This window comes from Lacerta agilis, chromosome 12, assembly GCF_009819535.1.
Source record: "Lacerta agilis isolate rLacAgi1 chromosome 12, rLacAgi1.pri, whole genome shotgun sequence".
Classification (NCBI taxonomy): domain Eukaryota; kingdom Metazoa; phylum Chordata; class Lepidosauria; order Squamata; family Lacertidae; genus Lacerta; species Lacerta agilis.
In genome coordinates this window covers 15,855,380-15,877,486 of record NC_046323.1, presented here as the reverse complement: position 1 = coordinate 15,877,486, position 22,107 = coordinate 15,855,380, and the positions used below count along the sequence as shown (strand labels likewise).

Sequence of the window (22,107 nt, the reverse complement as noted above, 5' to 3'; positions counted from 1 at the left end):
TATACAACTGACTTCAGTAAGAGGAAATAATAAAACAATATGCTTTTAAAATTGAAGACCTTACATGTTTAATTTGCCTTTTAATTTTAACTTCAAATAAAGTTGTTCCATTCCTTCAAATGCATAGAGATTAATGTATTACACAATCCTCACACCTTGATGCTCAACACACAGTGGCTCCAGTTTAGAAGCCTTCTTCATATGTGTGGGATTTTCAGATAGGTACCATGAAGATCCAGCACACACAAGATCTTTCCTTGATATAGGGTATAATTTCATATGCACATCCTCCACATAAGAGAAGGCCTTACCATTGCAGAAGCTCTGCATGCATAGCTTTGGACCCAGATTCACTGCCTTGAAAATTAAGCACCATTGACGTCAATGCAACTTCTATGCATGGCCTAATATCTTATAAGCAAGCTCTAGTTCCAAACATATTGAGTGGATCTTGAAACGCTCAAACAGAACTCTGTTCATGCAACAGGGCTCTTCTGGCTCCTTCCCCCTGCTGTAGGCCCTGTGGTTGCCCAAAGCATCTCCTAAGGGCCAATAGGACCCTCTAGAATGTAGAATGGGGTATGGGGGCAGCAGCTGGATGAGGAAATGGAAGAAATTCAGTGGGGTTGCCTTTCACAAGTGGAAGTGTTTTTTTCACTCGCACAAGAAATCTCTGGATCCAAGCCTTCCAAGTAATAGCATTTAGATACTGAGTTCTGTTGATTGAATCAGGATTGGCCAGATTCTTGCTAGCCTTTTGCCCTGTCTCCCATCCTCTGTGAGGCACACTCCCTCCACCTTATATGTTGGCCGCTTTGAGTCTGCATGGGGCTGTTTGAAAGCTCTTTGTTTAAGCAAGATTCCACTGCAAACCCTCTCCTGAATCAGGAAAATGTTTGCATTGGAATCCCCTGCTCTCACCACTCTGAATGTATTTTCAGAGATCAATTAATATTATGCACATGCAGGGAAAGGAAACAAACTCATTGGCTAATCAAAGTCTATTAAGCTTATATTTTAAATCAGGAACCTTAATTTGGAGCCTACATGTGTATTCAAATCCACAGGCCCTGCATAATTTCAATGCCTTATTAATTTCAATGGAGGCAAAAGAATCCGTATACAAAATATGTAGTATGAAGAGGTACTGTGGTATCCATGACTTACGGGAACATGGGAAAGGCAACAACACTGTGTTTAGTGTTATACTAATTTAGGACTAATAAATCATTCTCACAGATATCCATTTAGATCCCCATAAAACAGCAACATGAAGTGAGAATGGGCTGAAAATAAAATCATTTATGAAAGGGCATTGGGATTTTTTTCCCTAGGGAGACTGACATTTAGAACATTTTGCAAACACCCAAACAGTAATTGCCTGAAAACGTGACGTGTACTGCAATAAATTATAAAAACTACTACATACTAGAACGTTATAAACAATGCAACCAATACTTCACAATTAAAGATGATTTGACATGCAATGCATGTACTGATAACTAAAAAGAATTTTAATTTTCCTATTTTAAAAAATGAAAAACATTCCACTAAAAATAAATATTTCCAGAGTGGACATCACTTCTATCTTGTCTGAAAGTCTTGTTGCTGTGCATACAGTATCCATATCTCTTGAATTTCAGTACTTGAAAGAATAGGTGAAGTCACCCTTTTACAGTATATCCTATAAAATAATATATACCCTTGTTCACTTCTATAATGAGGTTTCAGCATCTACATACTTTGTTTCAGGAGTATTTTCCATGTCTATTTTCACACACTCTTCTTTTTCAGAGCTGTTAAGAACAATTCACAAGTTTAGACAAGCCAACGAATATATAACACACTCAAATTTTATCAAATAGCACCTGTATTTCATGTATCACATATTACTTTTTATTATGAACATGCACATACACACACTCAACTTAACACATTTCAAGCACATGAAGCACATCAGAAAAAAATTAACATGGATTCAATATTATTCTCTTAGGGTTTATGGCTTGAATGCTGTTTTTCACTAAACATTTAAGCCATTTTCAGCTTTTCTTCCTATAGATGCACGTGTATAATTGCAATAAACCACCACTAATTATTTGACTTTAAGATTGCAATTCTATATCCACTTAATATGATGGTGCTTATTTTTGGGTAGACCATAGCTGTCAACCCTCCCTGCTGTTTTCCCAATGCTATAATAAGGGAATTTCCCGCAAAAAAGGAAAGGTTGACAGCTATGGTAAACATGTAGGACTGCCATGTAAGATCAGTGACAGACTAGGCAACATGCATTTAGTCTGGCTTCAGATGCAGCCTGAACCTGAACCCACCTAATAATTCTAAGTTCCTATTATATGTGAATTCACAGGACATTGACAAATCACAGGGCCATTGTGCCAGCGCAAGAGGCTGCTTCACCATGGAAACATGAAGCTGAGTTCTGAGTAGACAAGCATCTCAGATCTATAGTTAGCCTGGCATATGTCAAGAAGCTCAGACTATGAAGTGGGTTCTTAACTATGGTTAGCACAAACCATGGTTTCATGTTACATCTGAAATGAGTCATAATGTGGGAAAGGTTTTGTTGTTTTGTTTGGTTTAAATATTTTGTGTTTTTATCTTGAATTTTGATGCTGTAAACTGCCTAGAGGTCTTCAGATGAAGGTTGTATAAAAATTAAATAAATAATGTGGTCTTGCAACCAGCCTCAACATTCATGATCTCAAGTGTGCAGCTACAGGACTAAGAATATTTGAAATTCCTAGTAGCAAGCAAGCAAGCAAGCTTTTGTGAAATGTGTGTGTGTGTGTGTGTGTGTGTGTGTGTGCATCTGTAGCAGAATTGGGGGGGGGGGAGAGAATATCATGCATAGCTTCTTTGTGTCTTCTACTCTTTATTCCAAATTAAAGTTCCACAATAAGCAGAAACAATATGAAACAGCTATGCATGGCATTCCTTGGTCCATTATGCTACACATTAAATATTTTTAAAAGAGCCACCCCATATCTATATCACTATAATACACAGAAAATGTGCTTTGAGTGATATCCAACACTTCCCTTCCAGTAGGACTTCCTGGATCAACTTTTGATTGGGGGCTGTGGGTGGAGGGAGAAAAATTGCCAAAAACTGCCTCTCTCACTCATTTTGCTGATAGATGCCTTCTACCACTAGAGGGGAAGTATTGGATATCATCTTCTGTCCATTATCCAAAAAACCAACTCCAGTTTAATCAAGAGCCTTATGCTAATCCATTGGATTTTTTTTTTCTTTGACCATTGACCCTCATAACATGTAAGCAAACTGGTTTTTTTTTAAAAAAGATACCCTCACTTTCAAAGCACATTTTTAATGCAGAATGGTAGGCTGTTATTTAAGAAAATTCTATGGGCATCTCCAACTCATGACACCAGTTTCACTGTCCTTGGGATCCCGGACTTCCAAGTTTAGAAACTAGTCTTTTTCCTTCCTGGGTCTCATCAACTTTTCCATTGTTTCACAGTTCAGATGAGTGATATAAACTCTTATTTGGGCATTCAGAGTATAAATATAAATACCAGTCAAAATTACTTCCACAGCTCAACAAAATCAAAGCATAATCAGAAAGGTGAGTAGTTTTAAGCTACCTCAAGTTAGATCTTGTTACTTTGGCATTCTCTGTGTTCATGGAAAGAGCCTTCCACTGTGCAGTTTTGGCCATTTCATCTGATATGTTTACAACAGAAGGATCAATGCTAGACGACAAACACAACTTGATTAGTACTCAGTGCCTTGCAAAAGCATTAATTATGTCTCATGCTCTTTACATCATTTGAGCCTTAGGTTATTTATTTACCTAGCTACTAGTGACGTGTTGTGTTAAATACTACATTCTGTATCAATACATGTGATGTAAGAATTCCTGGGCGAAAAAAGGTATTCCATTACAGCAAAAACAGGACTGGCTTAATGAGTGATTTTAATCATAATATGGCAATAGAAATATTTGTATGAAAGAATCCAATTCTAACTGAGTCCATTTTGAGAGCAGATCTGAACTACTTCTGTTCTAGCAACATTTTTATTTGGAACACATGAGAATAACCAAAATACTTCTTTGTAAGAATTTCAGGTACTTATTTTCTGTATCACGTATTTTCTTGCTCACCCAAAATTCGTATTTTGGTTATTTTCATGTGTTCCAAAGAAAAATGTATATTGGCCAAATTCATACAAATTAGGGGCCACCATAAGAAAATAAGTAAAAGTATCTTTTTTATAAAGCAAACTTGAGAATATGGCTAGGGATGCTTGCTGATATTGAAAAGCTTGTTGGGGTGCTATTCTTAAGTCACTTAATCCCAACTAGCTCTATATGGAAGAAGGTGTGTTCCTGGATAAACTGGTTGATGACTGTAGCCCTAGGAGCTTTGGTATTCCAACTGGAGGCAAATATTTTGCCAAGACACATTATTTTAAAAGTATACATGTTCCTTTCAAACACATTAAAGAGGAAGGATAGAAAATGTTCTGGAAAATGAGCTGGCTGGTAAGGCAAAGACACTTCATTTTTTCCTGGGCTTCTGGCCCTTTAATTTGAATAGTATATTAGCTTCTTAGAGGGATGAGACATATCCCTGCCTTTTTTGTGTTTTTAGCCTTATTCAAATTGTTGTGTTTTTAGGTTTTTATTGTTGTTTCTTATTGGTTTTAATATGAGTCACTTTGAGTTACCTTGTAAGAAAAGTGAGTAACAAACAACATTAATAAACAACATCTCTTTGTTTTAACTTGGAAAAAAAGGATCATCAATTATGATTGGTTTTAGCAGTAGATAAATTAAAGAGTTAAGTGCTATGTCATTCAAGTCCGTTTACAGTGTAACCTCGTGTTACGTACCATCCTCCTTGCGAACACTTTGGGTTACGAGCTCCGCTAACCCGGAAGTAGATGCTCCCGGTTGCGAGCTTTGCAGCAGGAGGCACCATTAGCGAAAGTACACCTCATGTTACGAGTGGTTTGGGCTTAAGAACGGACCTCCGGAACAAATTAAGTTTGTAACCAGAGGTACCACTGTATTATCAAGTGTCTCCAGTACAACTTTTTTAAAAAAATGTACACATGGTTTGTTTTTTGTTTGCTTGTTTTGCGTTGAAAGGAAATTACTATATAGAGCTTTTTTGTTTTTGTTTTTTTAAAAAAGACTGTCCAGGCTTTAAGCAGCTGGTAAATTTATGGCTCAAATTATATTTAGTATCTTCAATGCTTCTCACATCATTAGCCATGCACAGTAGCACACTAGACAGAACTGACCAAAACAGCTTCTTCACCCTGAGAACAGCTGGTTGAAAGTGAGTCATCTGATCTGTTCAAAAGGGTCACATGAATAAAATGTAATTTAAAATAGATATATAAAACCATATTGTAGACATAAGGAGGTCTTTTTCTTCTTCTTCTTCTTTCCCAGATAGTTGAATCCCAGATTTATAGGTCAATACTGATTCACAAAAGTCCAAATACATTAATTTCCACATAAAGCTATGTAAAAAGCAAACAACAAAAATAGTAAGTATATATCACACCTGTATTTTAGAGCTTTCACGGGAATCTCTAACACATCGCCTCTGTCATATGGAAGGTGTATAGTTTCACTGTCCACTGTCTGAAACATTCGTTCAGCTTCCTGAAAGTTACACATTATCCAATACATATTTAATTATTTTACTCTGCAAGAATGAGGCATGCAAACAAGGCTTTGTATGATTTTCAATGTACTTTAAATATAGAGCGGCGGCCATAACTGTATTTTGGATAGTGCTACATTATAATTGTACAACATGGCATCCGGCCCAGTCACCTACCGACCCCTCCAGGGTAAGTTATATTTGGGACACAAGAGTAGGGGATATTTAAAGAATTTCACACAGGTAATGAAGCTTGAGTCCCTTTCTTTCTGGAAACTACTGCCCACACCATCTGATAAGCCATTCAGAATATCTGGGTATGGGGCCTTCAAGTGCAGTACCAGCAGCTGCTGTCAACCCACTGGTACCAACAAAATTGGGTATCTGCTGCGATCCATGGGAGTCTGAGGGATCCATCCATCAAACCCTAAAATATGACATGATCCCTAATCCACCATTCTCCCATCACTTGGGATATCTAGAGGAAGAGTGGGTTAAGATTGTTTAAGGAGCATGTTTCTGTGGGGAAAGTGTTCTCATAGACCAGGCATAGGAACTCAGCCCTCCAGATGTTTTGGGACTACAATTCCCATCATCCCTGACCACTGGTCCTGTTAGCTAGGGATTATGGGAGTTGTAGTCCCAAAACATCTGGAGGGCCGAGTTTGCCTATGCCTGCCATAGACCCCTGGTTGGCCACTGCAAGAACATGATGCTTGAGTAGATGAGCCACTGGCCTGATCCAGCAGGTTTTCTTATCTTCTTACAGAAGACCCCAGTCGCCATTGTTCATCTCTTATTTACAGTAATATTGAGTCAGCATTTGATTCAATGCATGCATGCCCTTGCATATTTAAAGAAGGTTCTGGGTCACAATTTTAAATTGTGCATTTAGTTCAGATGAATTTAGGAAGGGAAAATATTCCTGCTCTTGCACTTACAAATGAGATTTTAATTCAATTAAAGAAGTGGAGAAACAAGTCTTCAAGAGCAATGGCATGCAGAGCCCAGAGACAGAGCTATGAGAGCAGGTAGTTCTATTTACCATCACTTGCCCCGCCACTCCCTAACCTTAGGAAACTCACTGTATGCTGTAGCCTGAAATTGGGTCTGCGAGGCGCAGTTGATTAATTGCTGAAAGGGACACAGTTTGAAGGAAGCTCTATCATACTTCAGTGCCTGCCCGTAAAAGGAAGCCCTGCCATTGCATAGTGAGTTTGTTTGGGCCTTGGGTGAGAATCAAGGTGAATGGGTGGAGTTCCAGTATTGAGTGGGGAGGTATGTCAAGAAGATAGGGAGAGAAAAAAACTGAGGGGTCGGCACCTGCCTCCCAGAGTTCTTTGCTCTCCTGCTTCCATGACATGAAGAGGGTAATACCCAACCCATTTGGCTCATCAAATGGGGTGTGTGGTACAAATCAGTACCAAATTATGCTATTGATATCAAAAAGAAACATTTATGAAATCTTGTTAGGACTTCAATCAGTAACTTGCACCGTGTATTATTTACATCATCTTCCAGTTTGCATTTTGCACTGTGTTGTATCGATTATATTTCGGGGTTATGTATTGGGTTGCTTTTTCACTGTTTCAGTTTTGACTGTATTTTTATGTACGTACAGCAAAGCCACTTCCACTTGAGCAGGAGGTGGAGTTGCGGGCAGGCACAACCTCCTCACGTGCGTGCAGGGTGATTCCCAGCCCTGCACGATTGGGGGGATTCCCGGCTGCCTCACCCACCAGCCAGCCAATCTGGTCGGGGTGTGTGGCCTGCCCTATTTATGCAGGACCAGCCAGTGGATTGCCCTCTTTTCCTACTTCCAGCTGCTCCAGTTTACCCACCCTCCCTCCCTTTAAGGTTTTCTTTTCTGGACCTTGCTATGGACTTCAGTTGGTCACCGTTGAGGGGCCTGCTAGGAATTTTTTTTCCATCTGGCAAATTGGCACCGGCCATTTGGTTTTTCGCCTACCTTGTAGCAATTCGTCACAACTCTTGGTTTTGGCGGTTAGGCATTGGAATATTTCTGTAGAGGTGATGAGGGGAGGTTGCGCCATCTCCTGCTCCGCAATTTGAAGGGTATTCCGTTAAAGGATTCTGGGGGGCGTGGCCCTGTCCGAAGCCTAGGGATGTTAGGGCCTAAGGCATGCCCCCGATCGGTGACCCCAGGGGGAGTTTCTAGATGTGCATCAGCAGGATTCCCCCTACTGGTGGTTAACCCTTCCCGGACTCCCAGCACACGGGCTGGGATGGGATATAGTCAGTTAGATCCAATGCCTAAGCCAATACCGCTCAACATCCGTAACCAATAAAGTTGTGGCCTTTTCCACCCATTAACCTTATATATTGTCTCATGTGTCTTTATTCCATCACAGGGGGTTGTGACATAGCCACGCAACCTGCATTGGGACATACTGGTGAAGGGCAGGCAAGGCATACAATAAATAATAATAATAATTCATAACATCATGAACACTGCTCCACTCATGCGCAGGAGCTTTTCTACTCGTTTCCAGTGGCAGCGTCACGGATCCCTGAAAAGCCTGCAAGTCTGGGGGCTCTTCAGAACAATACCCAAGGAGTAAAACTGCAGCTCATTTTTCATGTATTTATACAAATTCTAAAACCATGCAGGTGATGTATCCATGAAAAACTATAGGAACAATGTTTTGCTCTTGCCCCCCCCTCCCAAAAAAACCCACTGCTTTCAGTTGTGTTTTTTTGTGTTTTTTGTTATAAATTACTATCAAACTTACTTCCTTTGCTTTTTTCTTTTTGTCATCTTCCTTCTTCTTCTTACTTTCTGGCATAAGGTCATCAAGCCAACTGAGCTCCCGTTTGGTGAAACACAAATCCAAAAGTTTGCGAATGAAAACTAGAGCTAAAACCTTAAAAACAACAATTTAAAAACAACAGCTATCACACAAAGATCAGAACACTAATAGAAAGGATAAAACTAATGTAGACTGAGTTATACAAGACAAAATTGTATGGTGCAAATTCTTTGTCTAATATATTGAGCTGACACAAATGTATATTCTCAAATACACTATAATTATTTACTTACCATCATAGGAAAAACAACAGCAGCAGCAGATGCTTTAATTGCCCACAAAAGAACGAGACAGGTGAGTTGAACTACCGTAAATACATGGACCTTCCAGAGTGGCACATAACGCAGATAGATCAAATCAGGCTGATGTTTGGCCGGCATTCCAAACAATTTGATACGGTCAAAAAACTAAATTGAAAAGGGGGAAAAAGTTATTGAACTTTTTTTCATCCTAAAGGGAAAATTAGGAAAGAAAAATGATCAGAAATATAAAATGAAGGGATTGCAAAATTAGGCAGGGTTGTGAATTTGACTGTCCAACTATTGGTCAAATACTTAAAGCATTATTTGATTAGACCGATAACAGAGTTACACAAGCTGCAAAAAAAACACCCAAAAAACAAAAACTGAGTAGCATCCAAGTCACACTCTGAGTAGACCCATTAAAATCAATGAACTAAACTTAGTCAATGGATCTGCTCTGAGTATGATTTAGCCAGAACCCATCCTATGAGAATTTCTAAACAAGGAGTGCCTAACCTGTGGCTTTCCATACGTTACTGGACTACGTATCACATTATTCTTGACTACTGGTCATGCAGGCTGGTGGGATGATGGGAGTTGAACAGCATCTAGAAGGTACCCCTGTTCTAAACTAATTAATTAATTGTCATTAATATTGTTAAAATCTAAGTGGTTGTGAGCAGTACTCAAGAGACTGGTTCAGGAGAGGAGTACAAACATGACTCCAGGTCAAAGAAAGAGATGTAAGGAACGCTTCCTCTTCAGCTTTAAGCTGCATTAAGCCAATGCACCTTTCTCACCCTGATAAAGCCATCTTCTGATACTTTGTGGGAATAGGCAAATAAGCATAAGAAAAATAGTGTCCTCTTTCCTTGCAATCCTCAGTCTGCCAGCAGAGTTGCCATTGCACCCTGTTTCCACCTCCTACTGCAAAACTCCTTGTTCCAATACCATGCTATGAGCATCCCCCACAACCCTTAGGGGCAACTTTGGGGGCTGGGGAGAAATGCCAAGCTATAGTATCTATTTTTCACCTTTTCCCCTCAGATATTGATTAAAATAGAACTTGCCTGGATGCCTTTTAGTGAGGATGCTCCCATGTAAAGAAAAACACCATATAAAACGGGCATTGGAATAAACTGTGGGGAAAAGATCAGCAAATTCATTAACAGATCAGTGAATGCATTTTCTACCATCTTTATGCTAACAGTCATTATTTATCAAAGTCACAGGCTCGAACACTGCATCCAACTAGCAATAAGTCAACCTACTACAATCAGAAGAAACCCAAAGAAATACAAAATTGCAATTGTTGGGACATTCTATGGTTTCTATTCTCAAAGATACACAAAACATACTATAGGTACACTTTTCATGTTTAACACATGATTTTCTACTGAGATTGGTTGGGTATGGCAAGAGGCATGTTCATATCATTGAAGCCATACCACTAGGACTTTTAACACTGTTTTACTAGCATGTTCAGCCTACATAATGTTAAAGAACAAACTTTTTTTCTTACCTTTAATACAGATGTCATAAATACGGACAGTCCCATCAACACAAAGATCATTAATCCTGTCACTCTCTGTTCACGAATTCCCAGGAACTTTGGCTGCTCCCCAGGAGCAGAACACTCGGATTCTACTTTTAAACTGTTGACATGACTTATAGAAAGAACAGTTGCAGCCACAAACCAAGGCAAGCCCATGATAGAGCATATACCTAACATCATGCCAACCATGAGCAGATCAAGATGATATCCACCACCTTTCTGTGGAGTCAAACACAAACATGTTTCATAGCAAATATGCACATATTCTGGCGACAATATTTTTAAAAAATTTCGACACAGACATCTGGAGTATTCCAATTGCTACATATTCATAATGGATAATGTTTAGCATATAAAACACACTGAATCCAGTGGTCTATAGAAGAAAAATGCGTGGTAACAAAGCATATGCTTTTTAAAGTCACTATGGTATAAAAATAACCCAAAAGGTATGAAAATCAGAACACACTGCTGTGACTGAAGATCTTCAGAATAATTAACAAAAAAAAAAAAATATTGTGACCACAGGGGAGGCAGGGAAATGAATAGATCCATATTTGAGCTGTATTCTGAGTTTAGGTTTCTCACGTTGTAGTAAGAAACCTGATAACAAAGCACTCAACAGAATCAAATCTAAGTTTTTATTGTGGGAGGAGCCAATAATGTTAAATTTGTGGTTCTTATCATGGAGAAAAAGTGAAAACACCTAAGTAGGTTCTGCTCAAAATATAATTGTGATCGAAGCTGTGCTTGCAATACCAGTAAGCCATGATTCATCTTAGCATTATATTCCTATCACATCAGTGTTTCTTCTACTTACTAGCCCAGGTTTTGACAATACTTTACGGATTTTAAAAGAGTTTCACCCAGGATAAATGGTGCGTGTGTGTGTGTATGTGTGTGTGTGTGTGTGTGTGTGTATGTGTATGTATGTATGTGTGTGTGTGTGTGTGTGTGTATATATATATATATATATATAATGGGCCTGATACAAATAGCTTTATCCTACTATCTGAATAAAAGATTTTGCCTCCATCTTCAACATTTTATACCTTTGCAAAGTATACAGAGGAAGTTAGTATTTCAGAAACTAGGTTAACTTTTGTATTTACAATGAGGAAATATAATCAAAATTTCACCTTGAGTTTATGTTCTTTCCTGTTTATGATAACTGCTGTAATTTGCTGGTCCATAAAAATAAGAATGGTGCAGAGTAAAGCAGGAACTGCAGCTATTACAAGTGTCCACCAAGGATTGGGTCCTAGTGGATCTATGAGCCATCCCCGATCACTTCGTGTGGGCTTGAGGGGGAGGAGAAACAGAGGTAACAAAAGGACTAAGTACTTCTTCCTTATTTATTAGACAAGTATGTTAATTCCGAAGTTGGTATGCATACTATTTGCTAACATTTCCCAAAAATTCCAAATTTAAAGGTTAGATTTTTTTAAAAAACAAGTAGTACTGTGTAACATTTGAGTTTTAATTATTAAATTGTGGCATAATCCTGCACTGACAGGACCTTTTTTCTTCAGAAGCTATCTAATGTCCTTGTATTCAGGATAATAAACTATCCAAGTTTAGTAACAGTTCAATCCTGTGCATTTTTACTCTACACAAAACCGCATAGGATTGTGCTGTAACAAATTGGGAGTAGGACTGTTTTGCATGAAGTCACACTACCAGGATATAGAATACCAAAAAAGCATGTGAGCTTATGAGCATTTACTCAAGATGTGAGCCTTACTGCATTCAATGAGACCTGTTCCCCCAAATTAACAAGATGAGAACTAAAGATAAAAATACAAAAACACAAAACTGATTACTATAGTACTAATCATTGTGCATATCTAAGCACAGCGGAAGAAAATACAAATTTCAAGTGCATGAGCCTAAAACCTAAATCAAATCTGTCAATTCCAGTTCTGTCACAATATACGTTTCACTCAATCTAGCTTCTAAATAGTGCTAGTATAATAGGTTGACCTCTCATTAAAAAACTACCATAAATAGAGTTGATTACTAGTGAAAAGTTAGCCACTTTGGCAGCAGTATTAAAAAAATTCCAGTTTAGTTGTAGCACTATTAATTATTATTATTATTATACTTACTTCAAATTTTTCAGGCACATGAAGTTTAGGAGAAGGAACTCCAACAAGATAATCAATGAGAACCATGATCACTATTGTCAAAAATACAGCAAAATCACTTATTGTAGACCGCACCTAAAAAGGAAGAATATACTGCTTTTAAAAAAAAATTGCAATTACGTAATGATATTTGCCACAGTGACAGGGATTGTCAAATAATTAATCATTCGGAAGTAGTTTAATACAAATTATTGGGGTGTATACTTACTGAAACCTAGCAGCATTTAAACTTACTCTAAAAGTTGAAAGTAAGTTAAAATAGGAATCTCATTATCTTCAAGAACAGATTTCTTCTGGATGAACAATCAGATTTATGATGCTCCAAGACCAAAATTTAAAACCTTTAATCAACATTTTCCTAATCTTAGTCTCCTTGCAAATAATTCTGTGTTGTTGCATAAAAAAACCCTCAGATATCTATTATTTACAGAAACAAAATATCCAGTTAGATCATTTAAAATCTCATTTCATCTAACAATTTCAATCTGATCTCTACAGAAATGAGCAATATATAATAAAACATACTCAGCCTCTCCAATTTCAAAAGGACATACATGTGCAGCAAAAACGATAACGTGAAAACTTCCTTGTATCAGCACAGAAGATAAAACACTGAACCACTTTATTGTTAATGCATGCCTATATTTAGGAAGAGTTAACACTAAGTAGGGTGGGACTTTTACATTTTTTGGGTGCCTTTGCTCTTGTTTATTCTAAGATACTGTGATTAAGATAGCACCACGATTGTGGTTTTCCCTGATCAGGAATATTTTAGCATTTGAGTATCTTTTATGCTTACCCAAAACACAATTAAACAAAAAAAATCCAATTAGTATCTAATTTACCTGCTAACTGCATTGGGTGTGTGACTGTGCCACAAAGCCAAAAAGTTGCTTTGCCTCTTATGTTTGTATCACTGATCAATCTTTTAATAATTACCAATTTAAATGGTATTGCCCATTTGTATTGCATATTACAAATGCAAAGCTTGGCTATTAAGAATCTAAGAGCTGGTGATAGTGTTGAAACTGTAGGGTTTTTTACTCAACTAGAACAATTAACTATAGGTTGAAATAGCTTTGACCAATGATAAGTATGGTTAATTCAACTCCTCTCCAAAGCAAAACTTTGGAACAATTAATTAAAGAACATTGCATCCTCATCAGTCCTTACAAGAGTAGCTGCGACAAGCTTGTCACTAGACGAAAAACTCGCTAGACGAAAGGCATTCGCTAACGAAAGGGTGACTCGCAAGACGAATTTCCCTATGGGCGCGACTCGCAAGACGAAAAATTTTCGTTTCCCCCCCCCCCCCGTAAACCGTGCTTCCCCTGTTGGTGCTTCGCAAGACGAAATTTTCGCTAGACGACAGCACTCGCAGAACGAATTAATTTCGTCTTGCGAGGCAGCACTGTAACATATTGACATGGGTGATCCTGAACTTTTCAGTTCTATACTCATTGGGGAATACTTGCTCAAATGGGTTAGTTTCTCATCTAACATGCATGAATGAGCCATTCAGTTGTATATTTGATTAAACCCAGAACCTGTGTCATCTCTGGACTTGCATGCACCAGAAAACCCTCAAAATGAATAAATGCTACCACAATTACCTTAGTGGGGAAATAGCGTTTGGTCTTGAACTGCTTGAGGAAAGAGGAAAGGAAAAATGTTGTAAAGAACAGTATGACGGACCAAAAAAGAACATCTGGGAAATATGGACCGTGGTGGCCGCAGGCTGATCCAACAAACACGCCATGAAGATCTGTACATTGCTGTAAATCAAGCCATGCAGAAATGCAAATTAAATGTAGAACTGTTCGCATCTGCAATTAAACTTGCACCTGCCCTCTTTAAATGTACAGAGGAATCAACAGATCCAAACTCTGAGTGAATACAGACAATTAGGCATCACCTATCAATGATTAATTATTTGTGGGACATCTGCTTAAGTGGGGGAAGAGTTTAACTGATTAATTGTTCAAAAGCCAGACAGTTTAGAATCTAAATTGGCAGCCCTGATCTCAAGTCAGTACAACAATATAGAGAATGAAGGATTAAGACTCATGTGTGCCAAGTTATTTCAGACTATTTAGACTAGTTCTACAGCACCTCTCAAGATACTCACTTTAACTGTGAGGTTAGACCATGGTATAGTATCCACAGATTTGTTGGCTGTCATCCATTGCACTACTGTTTCATTGGTGGGGTCTGGAGGCTCAGCGCACACACATCTGACAAGTTTAAAATTTCGGTATTTCAATCAGTGTGTTTCATTTTGCTGCTATAAACATTTACAATATCTAGTCTGACATTATTAAACCAGAAAAAATGACAATTAAATGAAAATTAAATGAAAATTTATCATGAAATAATGTGAATGCTTGAAAAGTATGAAATACAGAATAGCAAATTGGTTTAAGAAAGTAGCCTAAGATTGATCCTGAAAATATCATTTTCTTTTCAATGGTTAAAATATTAAAAGGCAGCCAAAGAGAACGAAAAGGGAAATGGTCTGGATGCTAAAGAATAGCAAGAAATTTTATTTCATATCCTAAGAAATGAAATGCTTTTTGATCCTTAGAACCGATGGAAAGTGAGGGAGAATATGGGCATGGAAAACTTCATTGTTTCCATGTTCTGCTGTATACAATAGAACATCAGGAAATAACTCGTGTCAGATAGGCAAATGAACTACCAGTTTAATCTAGTACAGCACAGTGTATTTTATTAAGAAAGCCAAACTTACGAATACAATGTCAATTTATTCAGGTCATTGTGCCTGTTGAATTCATACATTTCTCCCAATTGAAAAAGCTTTTCCAGTGCTTCATATATGAATATTATGCAAATAAGAGCAGCAAAAGCCTCCTCGGTAAATCGAGTGATGTAACACACAAGGCTGCTTGCATCAGTTGCCACTAACAATATGCATAAAAATGCTGTCCACAGACCAATGCTGGTTCGTAGAGAGAGATAAGAAAGTCCATAGTCCCTATTGAAAGAAGAAATATGGATTCAGTGAAACTAAATATAATGCAACATGAGACACAAGTTTGACAATATCCTGGATTTGATCTGTCTCCATCTGTTAATGCTTATGCCATAATGAATGCGTTAGTCTTTAAGACTCTATTATTTTTACTATTTTAGTACTATTTGCTGTATTTGTGCCATCATGTTTTTATTATAATTTTGTGTGCTCTTTTAAGATATATTCTTGTACCTTAAGGTTTTGGTGATAAAAATGTCATTCATTATAACTTCATGTCTAAAGAATCAAAACTGTAATTAGTGAGAAGGGTTTAGCATCTGATTCCAGTAAGGTCATTCTATCTGCCTTTAGTGTCAACTTCAGAATCCTCTGATGCGGCAACACTGAACAAAGCATAATGGTTTCTGGCTACCATTCAAATATCTAATTTCAGAAGTAAACACTGCTAGGTGTCCTTGTACCTACTTTCACTTTCAAGCTTCAAACATTAAAAAAGAATCTTTCAAGAAAAAATGCAATGGCATGCAACTATATCTTGTGAATAAAAGTTCACTTACTTGCAGAATTTAAATAAAATTTTCTCAAATACTAGGACAGGTCCAGTGCTCCCCAATATTGTCAGAGGTTGCCCAGCAAATAGTGAATAGGCAATCCCAGTTAATGATGCTCCAAATAAAGATTCTATTGCACTCTGAGGGGAGGAAAGAAACATGTGATTCCCAGAACATAAGATTCAACATTTCAGCTGTATGCACATTAATTTATAAACAGCAGCAAGAACAATGAAAGCATTATAACCCTTATCGGCTGTAATACAGTTTTAAACTAGAATGTCACTTAGCAGTATCATGGCCAAAAATTGAGGTGCTTAAAAGTAGCAAAATTATCCAAAAACAAGGGGAATAAGTTAATCATTTGGCATGCTAAGGAAGAAAGGCATATGTCAACAAATATAGCACACAAATTCGGGAGGAAAAGGATAAATAAAGGGTCTTCTCCTGTATAAAGAATGTTGCAACAAACCTGTACCCAAATTGAATATGATGTGCTGTACTATATTCAAACTCTCATGACACAACAATGAATGAATGCAACTCAGCAATGATGATTAAACATAAATGGGGTAAACATGGGCACAAAAAATAAATGGAGAAGAAAGTCATCATCCCACCTGGTAATGCATTTTCTCAATTACAACATACTGTAATTGTCTGGCTATTTTCTTAACAAGTTTTTCAATATGGCACCCTCTGTGATGTTACCCATTTGCAGGAAATGACAAGATAGGTTTGCCTTAAAATACCATCTAAAAATGCATGGGGAGGCAACACTATTTTTCCTTTATGTAATTAACTGCAAGGTATTCAAAACCATTTAAGGAAATTATGGGGCAAACACAATACACTAGCCCTAGGCCTTTTGTGGCTAATAGCAGTAGCCGCCAATGGGGAGGGTTTCCTTAGTGGTGATGGCAACCCAGTCAGATGGACAGGGAAGAAATAATAAAATAATAACAATTGTTGTTGTTTGTTTGTTTTAGAGCACTTTGTGCCCCCGCAGACCACACACATTGGCTGGCAGCAGGTGATGCTCATCTTCTAACATGTGTCAAATGCCAACAGTGCCCTTCAGCTCTCTATATTGGACAAACAGGCCAAACCCTACGCCAATGGATAAATAGATAAATGGACATAAATCTGATATCAGGAATCACAAGACAGAGAAAACAGTAGGAGAACACTTCAGTCTCCCAGGACAGTCTATACAAGATCTCAAAGTAGCTGTCTTACTACAAAGGAATTTCAGAAACTGACTGGAAAGAGAAGTTGCTGAATAGCAACTAATTACCAAACTTAAAACCATGGAGAGACCTGGTCGGAACAAAGACATTGGATTCTTATTTCATTATACATGACAAAGCTATCCTTAGCCATCTCACCCCTTGCCTTTTCCTGTAAGACCAAGTTGTTAACAGTCGTCAACAGGTTTTCCACACCTATCAGCCAATCACCCATTCCCACCACCCTTATGAGTAATACCCCTCCCCACTCTCTCACTATATATAAGGGCCTAGTCACTTCTGTTTCAGTGTATCTGAAGAAGTGTGCATGCACACGAAAGCTCACACCAAGAACAAACTTAGTTGGTCTCTAAGGTGCTACTGGAAAGAATTTTTTCATTTTTCATTTTGTTTTGGCTATGGCAGACCAACACGGCTACCTACCTATAACAGGAGTGGACCCTGTTGCTCTCATGGAGTTTCCAACTCCATGAGTCACTGCCACTTACCAAGATGGGGAGGGGCAAGGTGCAGAGAGCTCAGCATGATGCAATGAGTGGTGGAGTATCAGATTATCTCCACTGCCATCTGCTGCATCACAGAGTTCCCCCAACCCCTCCTGGTAAGCAACAGTGGCCCATGGTGTTGGGAACATGGGAGAGCAACAGGAGCCCACCCACGCTGCTGCATCAGCCACTGTTAGCTAATGTGTGTGACCCCAATCTCTCCTAAACAGATTCACTTTAAACATCTGAAGGGGGCTACAGAGTGCTCCAAAAGCCATCAACGTTATGGGAACCTAAAACTCAACAGGAGAGATATGCCAAAATAGCTCAAAATTGAACCATCTGAAAATGATATATGGAATGGTATCTTGAATAAATGAGTTATAGAAGAAAATTAAAAAGCAGGCCCACAACCAGCAAAGTTCATTGTTTACCACTTAATGTAGCACAAGATCAATCTAATCCTTCGGATGTTAACCATAACCTAGTCTTGGGTTGATCAATGCATTAACCTTGGTTTCTCTAGGCATGATGGCAACAGCGGGAGCACTGTGGAAGTGACAGCCTCTGGAGATGTGGGGAAGTGGTGTGAACACAAGTGTGTACCTTACAAGTCAGTTACTGTGCTTGAACACATGTGTGCAGTAGCTAATTTAATATATTCACTGATGCACACCAAGCAACTGAAGGCAGCAAACAATTCCAGACAGCTAAAAGAAAGAAGGCATTTTTCAATTTAAGTGCAGGAGGTACATATTTTTAAACCAGCTGCTTGAGAACATGCTTAATGAGTATTTCAGCGCCAATGCTATAAGCCTTTTCTAACAGTTACTACACCTCATTATTCCAAGTTACTAAAAGTGGATTGTCCACAAGCAAATATAACAGGGAGTTTTTTGTTTTGTTTTGTTTTGTTTTTGAAAAGGCCACAGTAATCTAGAAGAAATATATATAAATGTTCAAGTTATGTAAAAAAAAAAAAAAAACCCTAAATCAAGTCTAACAAAGGGGAAGCATTAGTTCTGTATGAAAATGTGAATACCTGTTATGGAAAGCAATGCCGACATTTTCAATACATATAAAAACAAATTTCAAAATTACAGACATTTATACTGTGAAGGCAGATTTACAATGAAATATTTACGTGAAAACAGTTTTTAAGTCTTCCATTAATTCTAACCCCCATTAGATCAGCTGTTGTAATGGCCTATACATTCTAAATCAGCATCAGTAAAAACATGATGGTTAAGGTCACAAAAAATTCAATGTCAAAAACAATTAAGAATTTAGTTAATTTGTACAACTGCAAATAAAGTGGGGCAGTTATTTTCAAGAAGACCAAACATCAAACATTTTACATACACAAATATATGTATTTAAACATCAACAAATTCTTATAGAGGAAAGCAGCTTCAGGAGTGACGACTGGAGTAGAGAAGGGCTGATGAAAGGTGTTTCACCCTTTCCCTTTACATTACTTTTCCACTGCAATCCCATAGTGCCCCACCTGCTCCCACCAGGCAGGGAAACGCATCTGGACCCAGGGGGGAGAAAGTGGCGAAGTTGGTTGGGCATAGTTGCAGCGAAGAGTGATGGACAGAGATATGGTTAAGCACCTTTTCACCACTTTTCTGCTCCAAACAATTCCTCCCTGAAACAGTTTTCTCTAACAAAAGTGCCCATCTAGATTTTATCACACATGTGTGCGACATTTAGGATAGCTCAGAGTACTTAGTTCTACATTTCTCTTTCCAAAACCTTTTTTTAAAAGGCATTCTTTTTATAGGTCTACTACCCAATAAAACAACCAAGCTATCCAAAACATCAGGCTTGAGCAGAAAATCAAGGCGGGTGATCCAATAGCCTTACCACAGCAAGTTTAAGGCCTCTTTAAAATAAAGACAATGCAAGCTGTTTTCCAATCCATGAAACTATTCATCAAGACAGAGTAATTTTTACCTTAACTGTGCGTCTTCTCCTGTTCATACACACATTTTTATCCATGTTTTCCAGTTAATATTTGAGGAACATTTAATAGGGGGCAAGGCTAATCAAATGCTGTGGCTAAAGGTCTTCAAATAAAGGTAGGAATAAAGGAGACAAATGAACACAGTCACTTGCCTCTGAAAATCTAAACGCCTGGCTACTACCATTCTTTGTACTCACTATTCTGCCTTCTGTAGCTTCTCCAAGGAGCCCTCCAAAAGTGATTACAGGAGACATACAGGCACAGTATAGGAAAAGAATCGAGGCCAGGCACTGCAGACTTAATGCATCCTTGAAGTCACTCAAGAAAAAAGGTGCTTTCCTTTTGATGTCAAGTATCAAACCACCAAAAAGCCTAAATAGGTGAGATGAAACTCGTCAAACTGTACACTAAAGGACTCCAGAATGCTTAAAACTATGGGATACACAAGACTGACAGTGCAGATTTTTTTTAGCACAAAGTAGCCTTATTTCATATACTCCAAACCTATTGACAATTACAAACTGCAAATGTACCATTTTAATCTACTCATTTTCAGTACCTAAAGTAAACTTAGTTGATAATCTGTTTTAAATGCTGCCAGATAATTTGTGTATAATGGGCTAGACACTGAAAAAAGCTTGGAAAATATTCAGTATCCCTACCTGAATGTAATATTGATCAAGATATTTTACATCTAACTTCTGCTGAAAATCTGTAGGACTTCTGTTTCCCTGCATTTACTCTTATGGACCAGCCACCCCTCTTAATTTTTTTTAGCAAAACATACTTTTACATAATTTGATGCAACCCACAGCTTTGTAGATATTTTAAAACTCCATGTGCATGGTCTGTACTTCCCACAAAAGTGGTCATTAATACTCTTGTTAACAGATGGGAGTAGATACAACAGAACAAAATATTTCAGATTTGTGTTAGTCTCAGTTCAAAGTGTTTGGTATTTATTCCTTTAAAGGTTTTACAAATTGTCCTATGAAAATGATCAAGGCAGCTTACAATAATATTAAGAAATGCAAAAATATACAGAAGACAGTAATATCAGAACTGTGCATACACTGCACTCAAGAACTCAAAATTCTGCACTTCAGTTTTTTCCCCAATACATCTTTAAAACCATCAGTTGGAAATAACTCTCAGTCTCATCTCTGAATTGTTACATTTTACCATGCATGACACATTCACTTTTCAGCCACTTTGAAATGTTGAAGATATAAAACTTATTTTTAATGAAAAATTGAATGTTCACAGGGTGACAAATTCTGCAGCCAGTACCAAGTTCTGTGCTTATACCCAGGTTGCACTGAATTATGGAATATATACAGCTTTGGGCAACTAATTAAAAGGGAGGGGTTCTATAAAGCAGCAGAAACTATCAAGAGAAATCTCAAAATATTTAAGGAAAATGGAAATAAGCTTCAAACATTTGATAGCACTGGTACACAGGATTCAAAATATATTGGGAATAATTAACCTTGGTTGCAGAAAAATATTCTAAGAAAGAAAGCCATTTGAATTTCCATAAAAATAACTACAGTGGTACCTCGCTAGACGAAAAACTCGCTAGACGAAAGGCATTCGCTAGCGAAAGGCTGACTCGCAAGACGAATTTTCCAATGGGCTTGCCTCGCAAGAAGAAAAATTTCCGTGATTCCCCCCCCCTCAAACCGCTCTTCCCCCGTTGGTGCTTCACAAGACGAAATTTTCGCTATGCGACAGCACTCGCAGAACGAATTAATTTCGTCTTGCGAGGCACCACTGTATTACAAAACAAATGTGTCTATGTACATTTTTACACTCACAGAGTGTAATTAAATTAAAAAATAAAAGTATGCTATCATTTTTGTGCATTTCAGTAATGTTCCTCAAAAATGTTATTCAAATTGTTTAAGATGAACAACTTTTGTGAAAAGTCATCTAAATGCCTTAAATCTTTCATTTTTCATAACTACCCATTAACTGTATTTGAAAAAGCTTACTGATTTGTAAATCTGTAGTAAGATACATATTCAACAGTAGTTTTTTAGTGGAGAGAAATTTCAAATTGGCAAAGAGAATTTTCTTTTAAAATGGCTTCTTCTATCTCAGAAAGTTTTTCCTTTCTGTGAATTCTGCCAAGAGGGATGATAGGGGACATCACTAATGTTTCCATGTCTAGGAAATCACTATGGTTTTTCTTTACAAAATGTTTTGACTATCTAGCCCACTATATACAACTTTTGGTTTTAAACCATATCTATGGCAAACATAAGACTTTGAGCACTGTTTCAGTTTGAAAAGAAATTTGGGTAAAGCATCAACCAATTCTCTATTCTTCCTGGAAGCGTACTGAAGAATACTGCCATAGTATTAAGCGCCTAAAACAGGCCAATGTATTAGGTGGAAACTAAACATTATGAAA

General features: G+C 37.7%; 1 protein-coding gene across 16 annotated transcripts in view; it reads right to left on the bottom strand.

The window, feature by feature from the left end:
• Positions 1 to 880: 880 nt before the first annotated feature.
• SLC4A7 (solute carrier family 4 member 7) overlaps positions 881 to 22,107 on the bottom strand; it is a 64,371-nt gene continuing 43,144 nt past the window's right edge. For 11 of the 16 annotated variants that reach the window (XM_033165209.1, XM_033165207.1, XM_033165208.1 and 8 more), the window contains 14 exons: positions 19,889 to 20,063; positions 15,994 to 16,127; positions 15,191 to 15,436; positions 14,570 to 14,675; positions 14,055 to 14,216; positions 12,403 to 12,516; positions 11,434 to 11,595; positions 10,262 to 10,513; positions 9,810 to 9,878; positions 8,731 to 8,904; positions 8,420 to 8,551; positions 5,565 to 5,665; positions 3,630 to 3,737; positions 881 to 1,796 (listed from right to left, as the gene is read on the bottom strand). In XM_033165209.1, coding sequence (XP_033021100.1) covers positions 1,715 to 1,796; positions 3,630 to 3,737; positions 5,565 to 5,665; positions 8,420 to 8,551; positions 8,731 to 8,904; positions 9,810 to 9,878; positions 10,262 to 10,513; positions 11,434 to 11,595; positions 12,403 to 12,516; positions 14,055 to 14,216; positions 14,570 to 14,675; positions 15,191 to 15,436; positions 15,994 to 16,127; positions 19,889 to 20,063 — 2,017 coding nt within the window. In that variant the 3' untranslated portion in view covers positions 881 to 1,714. Of the gene's footprint in view, positions 1,797 to 3,629; positions 3,738 to 5,159; positions 5,348 to 5,564; positions 5,666 to 8,419; positions 8,552 to 8,730; positions 8,905 to 9,809; positions 9,879 to 10,261; positions 10,514 to 11,433; positions 11,596 to 12,402; positions 12,517 to 14,054; positions 14,217 to 14,569; positions 14,676 to 15,190; positions 15,437 to 15,993; positions 16,128 to 19,888; positions 20,064 to 22,107 lie in introns of those variants that run through there. The other 5 variants (XM_033165214.1, XM_033165216.1, XM_033165217.1 and 2 more) reach the window with 2 other exon arrangements.